Source organism: Pteropus vampyrus, unplaced genomic scaffold, assembly GCF_000151845.1.
Source record: "Pteropus vampyrus isolate Shadow unplaced genomic scaffold, Pvam_2.0 Scaffold82, whole genome shotgun sequence".
Classification (NCBI taxonomy): Eukaryota; Metazoa; Chordata; class Mammalia; order Chiroptera; family Pteropodidae; genus Pteropus; species Pteropus vampyrus.
Window position 1 is genome coordinate 1,569,791 of NW_011888863.1, and position 11,011 is coordinate 1,580,801.

At 34.9% G+C, this 11,011-nt stretch overlaps 2 protein-coding genes across 2 annotated transcripts in view; both read left to right on the top strand.

Moving 5' to 3' along the window:
- LOC111741810 (lymphoid-restricted membrane protein) overlaps positions 1-2,291 on the top strand; it is a 39,484-nt gene extending 37,193 nt beyond the window's left edge. The window contains exon 17 of the mRNA XM_023532366.1: positions 2,168-2,291. Coding sequence (XP_023388134.1) covers positions 2,168-2,291 — 124 coding nt within the window. The remainder of the gene's footprint in view (positions 1-2,167) is intronic.
- Positions 2,168-11,011, top strand: part of LRMP (lymphoid restricted membrane protein) — a 47,361-nt gene continuing 38,517 nt past the window's right edge. Inside the window, exons 1-4 of the mRNA XM_011363066.2 lie at positions 2,168-2,276; positions 2,698-2,860; positions 9,459-9,520; positions 10,616-10,693. The gene's annotated coding sequence lies outside the window, so the exon portion shown is untranslated. The remainder of the gene's footprint in view (positions 2,277-2,697; positions 2,861-9,458; positions 9,521-10,615; positions 10,694-11,011) is intronic.

Here is an 11,011-nt window from a genome sequence, read left to right on the forward strand (position 1 = left end):
TCTTGGCAATGATTTCTTGAATATGACATCAAAAGCACAGGCAACAAAAGAAAAAATAGACAAGTGGGTCTATATCAGACTAAAAAGCTTCTGCATGGCAAAGGAATTAACAGAGTGAAAAGGTAACCTGTGGAATGTGAGAAAATATTTGCAAAACATCAGTAGAATGTATTTAGGTAGTTTTTATTTTATTTTCATCCGATAAGGGGTTTATATTGAAAATATATGAGGAACTTCTATAACAATAAGAAAAAGGACAACACAGTTTAAAAATTGGTAGAGAAACCGAATAGACACTTCTCTAAAGAGGACATACATACACATGGCCAACAGACACATGCAAAGGTGCTCAACATCACTAATCATCAGGGAAATGCAAATGAAAACCACGATGAGTCACTCACAATGATGAATGAATCACACCTGGAAGGGTATTATTTAAAAAAAAAAAAACACCCAAAAGATACCAAGTGTTGGCAAGGATGTAGAGAAATTGAAACCCTTGTTTACTGTTGGTAGGAATGTAAAATGGTGCAACTGTTATGGAAAACAACATGGAGGTTCCTAAAAAAATTAAAAATAGAACTACCATATGATCTGGCAATCCCACTTCTGGTAGAAATCCAAAGCAAAAGAATTCAAAGCAAAATCTCAAATTCAAAAAAAAGGTATTTGCACACCCATGTTTTGCAGCATTATTCAGAATAGCCAAGATGTGGGAAATCCTCAGTGTTCTTCAGTGGTTGGATGAATAAAGAAAAGGTGGTGTATGCATACAGTGAAATATTATTCAGCCTGAAAAGAGGGAGCAATCTTGTTGCATGCCACAATAAAGACAAATCTTGAGGATATGTATTATGCTTAGTGAAATAAACCAGTTACAAAAGGATGAATACAAATGGTTCCACTTAAATGAGGAGCTTAAAGTTATCAAACTCATAGAAGCAGAGTAGAATGGTGGTTTCCAGGGGCTGAAGGAGGAAGACGTGGGGAGTTGCAATTCAACGTGTATAGTTTTAGTTACACAAGATGAATAAGCTCTAGAGAGCTGTACACTGTGCCTATAGTTAACAGCATTGTACACTTAGAAATGTGTATGAGGGTAGATCTTGAGTTAAGTGTTCTTATCACAGTTAAAAAAAAATTGAAGCTATTGAACATTGCTCAGTAGAATGTATTTAGGTAGTTTTTATTTTCATTTAGAGTTTTTGTTTTGTGTGCTGGTTTACCATAGTGATAAAACATTCTTTGAGATCATCCTTGTCTCTCATGTGGTCCTTTTTGTAATCAGAGCAGGTTCATGATGATGTTCATTGGGATTCTATGTATTAACATTTGAGAGGCACACAGGAGGCCTCAACTTGACGATGTCTTTCTCACTGCTTTGAAACTTCCAAAGTTGTTCTTCCCTTTGAGCTAAGGTCCTTTTTCAGGTCAAATTGTTTTCAGATAGTCATTGATATATTGTTATATAGCATAGTTTAAATAATCTCATTAGCTAACAGATAGTAGGTGCATTTTTATAAATTTTGAGATTAAGGTCAGATCCAAAAGGGAGGTAACATAACAACACTAAGAGATTTGGGGTGAGGAAGAAAGGGAGGGGAAAGTCTTCAGAAAAGAGCCGACCGCAGTGGAAATACTAACAGCCGGATTTCATCTGTGTTTGGGAGCAGCCTTTCCTGTGCTCATGGCACACATATATCCCATAATTGACAACTGTTAAGAAGAAAGGCTAAGGTTATGAAATGAAGCTCATATCTTTTTTTTCTCTTTCACCTTTTCTTTCTTTTTCTGAAAAAGCTAGATGTCATGTGTAAACATTGCACCTGGCACAGTGACCTCATTATAGCGCCATCCTCTAAGCAACTGCCAACTGATGCAAAGTACTATGAATGTAGCTTGTGAGGAACTGAATATTTCAGTGTAAAATAGGAAATTAAATGTTATCTGTAAAGTGAAGGTCTCAGGCTAAGTGAGCAATATGATTACTTTAGTTAAAATCCTATGATTTTGAAGTATTTATCTGTGTGTAAACACTTTCACTTTTTCCTCTGATCTCTGAGGAAGTGTATAAAATTTGAATTTGTCACAACTTCCCAGGGGTGACTATTAGTTGAAATGTCACTGACAGCTTGTGGTTTGGGCTTTTTTTCTTAAACTCCAGACGGAAACAACTAGAAGCCATTAAACAACTGCAAGAAGATGCTGTCAACCAGGAAGTCATCCTCAGGAAGAAGGTCCAAGAAGCCAGGCTGGAGGATGCAGAGGAGCAGGTAAGGCGGTTTTGACTGCATTATATTCAAAGGAAGTCTCCTCAGCTGTTCTTAAAACCATGAAGTAAAAATGGAGAAGGAATGAAAAAAACCCAAAGAGGAACTGCAAAGTTCAATCCCTCAAGACTAGCAAGCGGAGGAAGTAAAGGGGGGGTTGTAAAAGAGGCGGTGTCAACAGCCTACTGATGAGAAACAACTTTGCAGAAAGAGGCAACTTGACATATGAGGATTTTAACGGCTGTAGAAATAGCTCAGGCATACAAAGCCCATGCAAACACAGAATTGCAGAAGTTCAGTAGAGGCTTATCACTTCCCTGAGAAGAAAAGCACATTTTCAGTTTCCTGTGCATAAAAGTAAACGCTCAATTGCTTTCTTTCTCGGCCATACTGCTAAAATCCAGTATTAACTGTACGTCTTTAGGTTGAGGATCGAGATGGCACAGCCCACTCTGCCAGTGAAAAAGCTAAGTCTTTGCTGCATAAATTAGAGGAAGCAATTTCAGAACAACTGAGTCTCCAGACTATAAATACCGAGTTAGTGAACTCTTGCCAGACACTGGAACAGAAGACAAGAAAACTGAAAAGTGAGTAGCAAATATTTGTTTTTTCCCAATTTAGTTCACTTTGAGGTGGAGCAGAAGGACTCTAGCCATTTTTATAGATTACAGCTGCTTTCAGAAGGCACCACTGTGGGCTTTCAGAGAGGTTTGCCTAGTGGGTAGGTAGATAGATTTAACCATTTACTTTCCTTTTGGTTATTTATTACAAGCTGGATTTGTCAGTGACATTTCTTTAAAAATTAAATAAAATGTCTCAATATCTATAAAAATAAACAAGGAAAAACATCTTGTTCCCATGGGACATTTGAACCTGCAATTTGTTTACCTATTCTACCCTGATTTTATTAGCTAGTTTGTACCCATCATATGGTAGAAAAGGCTCTGCTTCTCTATTTTCTTTTAAGTAGGAATTTTAGGGTTGGGCAAAATACTTATGAATTTAATGTGTATCAAAATATTAAATATGTGTGAAAATTCTTCCTGAATATTTAAAATGATCTTTACCTATGTATTTTGCTTTAAATATTTTTTGTTTTTCTGTATTACTTAAAAGTGGATAAGTGTTTACTAAGGATTTAGGTGAGAAGGCAATAGTCAAATTACAGGTGTCAATTTTTCGTAAGCTTATTTTATTCTAGAAACATAATTTAATAAAAAAAAAAGAAGCTTATTTATATGACCACTTATCAGACAACTGCTTTTGTTTGGCCAACTTCTTGTTCTAGCAATATAAATGATCTTTTTTTATGGAAAGCAATTGGTTTGGGTAATAAACACTAAATATGAGCTTCAAGTAAGCTAGAGGCTGAACTTTTCAGACATGTGTTTGTTTTGGATTTATCGTACCCTTTCTACTATTTATCTGAGAAAGCTGTTTAAGACTCTAAAGGAACTGGCTAGTTCTAAAATAGTGGTTATTCAACATTTTATTATTTTTAAACCTTGTAGAACTTACTAGCTTTTAATAACTCTAAGTATCAGTTTACTGTACTTCACTCTATTACACAATGTAAGACATGCTTTAAATTACATAATCTGTGTTATTTTATTTTATTATTTTTCAGAGGGCTGTAGAGAAGTTTCTCTTATGATTAGAAGTGTTCACATTGAGACATAAATAATACCAAATTTGTTTTATGCTGTGTTTGCTTTAAACATTGTGCTTAGAGGACTGGTCTTCTGGTCAGTTATATTAATCTTTTGATTAAATCAATATTATAGCCCCCATAGTTTTATAACACTAAGAATTTATCTCTTCTCCCAATCCCCCATGATTTCATTGTAGTACCTTCTTGAGTCAAGATTTGTAACTTAACCCAAAATGTACATTCTTGATATTATAAACTTGCTATTATCGTCCCAGTTTATCCTCAGGATAATTTATCCAAATGTTATTAAAATTATTAAAATATTCAACTCAGCTGCTTGGCTTACAAACTGCTGCCTGGCTTTATGAACTCCTTTACTTATTTTTTGCTGCCCAAAGGAGGCATGCATATCAAGATTTTGCTCTTAAGACCATTTGCTTATGAAGATATCCCTAATAATTGCCTTAAAAGTCAAGTTTTGCAAGAAGAGAGAAATTTAGTAGCACATATTTTCAAAATGTTCTCTATACAGCAGATTTTTCAGTTAGACTGTGAACAAATGTCACTGAGGTAGGACAGTTATCACACAAACACCCTTGCACATTCCGCCATGACCACTGCCACCACATGCTGTTTGAATTCTGAGTCAGACATTTGAATTCTGAGTCAGAAAATAAAAATATTTAAATTCATTTAGTTCTTTTGAAACTGGTTAGCTTAAATTCACAAAATATTTAAGGCAATTTCTTTCTACTACATCTAAGAAGCTTTACTAGCAAACTGTGTGGAAATGCAGTTGTTTGTTCAGACGTTCAGGTCAATGACAGTGTTCATGAACTGGAACTAGGAAGTTGTTCATGACACTTGATTAGAGATTCTGAACTTAACATGGAATAAATAGTATTTTTCAAGTTTTCAGTTGCTCCCAGGACTAGACCGATTTGTGAGGTAATTAGCATACATGTTTGCCTCTGTGAAATGTGCTATTAAAACTGCTAAATTTCTTGAATAGTTACTTACATATTTCTTGTGCTTTTTACCTTTGTATGTATCTAAGTATCGTGTTAACTAAGGCAATGCTAGACATATAAATGGATATTTGCTTTAAAAAGAAAATGAAGCTTCTTAGAGCTTGGGTATGCTTCGACATATTAACATATTAGGGTGAATCTAATGTACATGAAACAGACCAGTTGATCTAATCCAAACTATAACCCTTTTACTGCTCATCTTTTTTTTTTTTTTCCCCTGTCTGACATGAAATTATCACTGAATCACTCATCTAATAGACAATTATGGAATTACCTTTAGAAATTATAAATGTTTCTTTGGGGAGAGAGCCAGAAAACTTCTGTGTATCATAATTCCTTATTTGAACATAGTGTCTATATATGAACTTTATAGTTCAGAGAATGGTTTCAACTAAATGATCTCATTGGAAACTCTTCTAGCTTGCCATTCTTAGCATGGAGGGCATGAGGTATGAAAAAGATAACAGCCTTGCAGCTTTGAGGGTGGATGTAAGGTGAGGGCCACATGTCCTGAGCAGCCAATACACAAGAGGGAAATTAGACAATGAAGGAGGATTCAGGTGATTAAGGTACTTTTAAGATAAGTATTGGGGTAAGGACAAAGGAGAAAACCAAAGTCAAATATAGCTTGCTTGACAGCTCTGATGGGATGGAGGCCTAATTTTGCCAAATGAAAGATGCAGGTATGGGTGAAATAATGTAGGAGGCAGTATAGCATAATGATGAAGAGCATGGACTTTGAAGTTAAACAAACCTATTTTCTGATTCTAAGTCTACAAGAGAACTGGATGCAGTTAGGCAAAGTCACTTTACCTCTCTGAGCCTCCATATCCTCTTCCAGAAAATGCAGTTGTTAATTTATAAATAATGTAACAAATGCAAAACAGTAGTTAGTGCTTGGTCATACCTGGTACAGTCTGTTCTGCTAGAGCAGATTTTATCACATGAATTACCTCATTCATGGTTGACTAATGAATAATTACATGTTAGCATAAAATGGAAGTTAAATTGTTTCATTCATGGTTTTCCTGGGATTAAGATCTTGTTGGAAGGAGTAGAACTATAACCTTCCACAGGAAAAGAAAAAGCTCTCAGCTTGGCTGCTGACAGGTAGCAGGAGCCTTTTCAGTTGTATTCTAAGAAAATCACAAACAAGTGTCTACACCTGGTCCTTGCTCCCCAGAGATGTGCCACTCCAGCTTCGGAGGGCTCTGGCTATAGCAGATTGTGCTCCTTCTGCGTTCACTTTAGCAGCCCCACTGCCTCAGAGTTCCACTTCACCTGCATTTTCTTAGCACCCCACCAGCACTGTGCCATTTGAAGTGTCACCAGCATTTTCACTCTATTGGTTTTATGCATTTCTAGTACTTGAAGAGGCAGCCTTTAGCCATTTTAACCTGCATGTCTCCATGATCCAAGTTATCTTCCTAGGTGCTAATAATTTAATAATTGTGTTTGTGTTAGTGCTCTGATTATGATGTCGTATATACATTTTTTAGTGGTCTCTACCTAACGTTATTTATCTCATGAACTCTGTTATTTTTGTTCTTGTTATATTTTTAAATTCTTTTTTACTACTGAATAATTAACATACCATAAAAAGTTCAGATCTTAAGTGTACTGTTCAACCAGTTTGACAAATGAGCATTGAAACACAGAACTTCTATAACCCCAGACAGTTCCCTTGTGCTCCTTCCCAGTCACTCCCCCCACTCCCTCTACCACCACAAAGAGCAACCACTGATCTGATCTTATCATCGATGGGTTCGTTGAGCCTATTCTAGAATTGAGTTATACAGTATGTGCTTTATATGTATGTCTGTCTTCTTGCCCTCAGCATAGTACTTATGTTGCGTTTATCAGTGGTGTGACCTTTCCAAGGTTGAGTTGTATTTCTTTGTATGAACATTCCACAATTTGATTATCCTTTCTCCTATTGGACATCTAAATCATATACGGTTTGGGGTTGTTCAGGAGAAAGTAGCTATGAATATCCATGTTTGGGTTTTTGTGTGGACATATGTTTTTATTTAACATAGGATAAATATCTAGGAGCAGAGTCATTAGGTCATAGTGTAGTTGTAACTCTAACTTTTAAGAAACTGCCAAGCAGTTTTCCATAGTGTTTGTAGTATTTCACACTCCCATCAGCAACGTACAAGAGTTCCAGGTGCTCCACAGCTCCAACATTTAGTGGTATCAATAAAAAGATTGACATTTCACTACTCTTTTGAGTTTCTCATTGTGATTTCCATTTGTTGTGCTGATTGGCTATATCTTCTCTGTGAAATATCTAAGTCTTTTGCCCATTTTCAAATTAGGATATTCATCCTTTCATTATTGAGTTGCAGGATTTCTTCACATATTTTGGATGCAAGTCCTTTGACAGATATATGAACTGTTAATTATTTTTTTCCAGTTTGTGGTTTTCAATGAAAACTGACATTTTTAATGTGCAGTTTTATAGGTAACACATACATTGTGTTATAAAAGTCTATACTCCATAAAAGTCAACCATTATTGATAATTAACATTTCTATAGCTCTAATATTATGGTTTTGATTTTCAACAGCCAATTTAATTGTGGGCCTTTGCCTGAAAACCTTAATTCACAATTCAGAAAGTTGTTTCCTTCAAAGGCAATGTATCCAAGACACATGGTCCCATCCTACATCACAAATGGCAATTGCAGGAGAATAGTGGCCATTGTTTTACTTGCTTTTATGTGGATACCTAAATGTCCTAGAGACAGGGCAGGTCCAGCTCCAAACATGTAAAGAAGAATGCAAAGGTGAACGCAAATTAGGGGCATAAGCCAGTTTGTTTTGCCTTATAAAACACATGGAAATAGTTGCTACACATTGCACAAAACCTCTGTTGAAATAATGTTTTGAGATGCATTATTTCTAAAATCTAAGGTTGCCTGGTGAGAAAGCAGATGGGCAATTTAGGCAGTCTTCAACTAATTTTTTATTTCTTCTGAAACAGAAGCTTAATTTGGAAATTCAAAGATAGTGTTTTGGAGATATACGACCTTCAAAAACATAATGTTGGCCAGTTTAAAAGCTTTGGTTACTGTTGCTTAGATGTAGGTCAGGAGAAGGACAAGGCTTTATTTCTAAATACAATTAATATGGAGAATTTTTTTAATGGAATTTTTACTAGAGCTGTAAGTATTAAGAATTTTAAAAAATTATATTACTTATATATGTTAGAAATTTTTTTTAAATATATAGTTTCCTCTTAGTGGGCCTAGTAACACTATCTCAAGCTGAGTTGACAAATAAGTTATTTTTACAAAAAATATTCTTACAAAATAGAATTTTACATGAGTAATTTTCTATATAATTGAAGCTTTTCAAGCACTGTTTTTTTTTTCCTGAAAAAAATTTTCTAATTAGATTTTGTACTTCTTTTAACATACATTAGCATTTTCATGGCTCAGAATTTCTTTGGGCTATTGAGATATCAAACTTGGTATTTAAATTAAGAAGCACCAGATTTCTATGTGTTTTGGACACGAGAGGATCTGCTGTTAATTTTCCTGGCTCTTAGTGATTAAAAAAAAAAAAAAGTGGCAGCTATTAATACACCTCCATCTAGCAGAGTTTTCTACCCTCATTTAAGTTTTGTTTTTAATCATCTGTGTGGGCTGAGAAAACAGTTAAGCTTGTGAGAATTATGTATAAATTCAGAGCCCATTTTCTGAGTAAGTGTATGGATTTCCCACATGAATAAAGGGCATGGATATCAACATCTATTTTGGTTGTTCAAAAGATTTGATCCTGTTTTCTGGTTCTTGGCTATATTTCAAAGAATATCGGTTGTCAAATAGTAATATGTTACTATGTAACTCAAAAAATTAAATAGGTATTTTTTTCCCATTTCCATTATTCCAGAGATGAGAATTTAGAAGTTACTAGGAAGTGAATTTCAATTAAGTAGAAAGACAAATATTTTTAATTTCACTACAGGTCTAGTGAATCGAGCACTGTCCTGTGACTGATCTTAGCTCCATGAATAACCAGTTATCATTTAAATCCTCTGGACGTCAGTGCTCTTGTGATCTCAGACCTACTTGTAGGATTCTGGGATTCTAGCCTGCCACTTTTAGGGCTCTCATCACTTGTAGCTCAAGCAGAGGCATATTGGAGAGAGAATTTTCACATTGGTAGGTGGTTTGACTGAACGACCTCTAAGGTGTATTCCCATTTTAAGACTGAATAATTCTGTGACTCACTTCTAGAGGCAATTCACTTGCATTTATCAAGGTTAATTTTAAATACCCAAGAGTGATGATGGTTTAGCTGCTCTGGCCTGCTTTATTCTCTTGCATTTTTGTTTTCACAAGTCATGAGCTGTGATGCCATTCTCAGAAGTTACTGTCTTCTCTCTCCTTTCTGTAAGCCCCAAATTTAAAGTTCTTAAAAGTTTATGAAATGAATTAAGAGAAGAGGAGATTATAAATTCTCATATTAAGCTGGTTATAAATTCTCTTTATAGCAACAATCAAGTCACTAAGAAAGAAGTTAATAAAAGGACGACTCCATGGCTTGCTGTTTCAGGTAAAAAAATATATATCTGTGATATGTGTTTGGTGTGGAATGATGTCCAAATTGTTTAAGGTTTTAAAGCTGATTTATAAGATATAATTTTAATCATGCAATTATATAACCAACTTAGAAGAAAATGCTTGGTAGGCTTTGTTCTCTTAGGCACTAAAAGCATCTAGCAAAACAAGAGAGGGGAAAACTCACATTAGTGAATGGCTCCTAACAACCCCTTTCAAAGAAGAAGCATTTTGGAATTTACTATATCAGAAAAGGGCCAGTTTTTAGTCTTATGCATTTCCCTTTCAATACTCTTGAATGTGTACCCTTAAATGGGCTTAGATGGTTACCGCCTCTTTTTTCTTCTGTTTGAATTAAACTTTCAACTCTTTCTGTTTGAATTTCTCAGGGTATCCTTGATAGAGTTTAATGTATTTTTTTCCTTATGGTACTTGGTGAATTTCTTCTTTTTGTTCATAAATGAAGAACATAAGGAATGGCAAGGTTGCTGCTGGAGGAGGAAAGAAGGAAGGGTGATATTTGCATATCTTTTTCCAGGGCATAATGTAGGCACATCTGTTTAAGCAGGGAAAAAAAAAATTATTCATGTGAGAGATTAAGCTAGGCAGAGTTCCTAAAAAGCCCCCTAACAATAAGTTGAACTAGAAAAACTTCCATATCTAAATATGCTTTAATCATTTCAAGAACACCAGTATGATGTTCTGTTATAATGTAACTATGATAGATATGTAGCTACCACTTGGACTAAAGCCACAATTTTATTGCTATAAAATTTTCACAGGCACCATTTTTTACTATTCTGGGTTATATCTCCAATCAGCTTCTTTGGCCTCTGCCTAAAGATTTTAATGACAAAACCATTCAGTTTCCTGTCCTTGGTCTTTGGGTTTTATTCCTTGAACAAGTAATGGGGAAAACACGATGAGAGGTTAACAATTATAAACTTGTTCCCTTAAAGTAGAACACAAGATAAAGAACTGGTCAATTTTACCCTCCTTAGGCAATATTATTTCTTAAGTCTAACATGTTTTGTATCTTTGACCCTTTAATCATTCTGTCTGAATATGCTCCATTGTTTTCTCATGATAGAGCTGTTTAGATGAGGAATTACTTCACTATGATCCCTTGTCATGCACAGATAGAATTCAGCATCTTCAAGAACAACTGGTAAGTTTAAGCTTCTTAAAACGATTTAAGTGCCAATTGTGAATCAAATACTGTGCTAAAATAGAATGCTGAGAACTCTACCGCTTTTCTTTGAGAGATTATCAGATGAAGCAATGGATATCTATTTCTATGTTTTTTTTTCCTTTTATCACATACACACACACAATTCTGATAGACCCTAAGAAATGGTAATATTTAAAATATTTCAATTGCAGTTTCATGAAGAATTAAATAGCTAAGTTTGCCCCTCACTCATACCTCTTTTTCCTCAAGGCCTTTTATAGGAAACTGTTGATTACAGGGAATTACTGATGTATA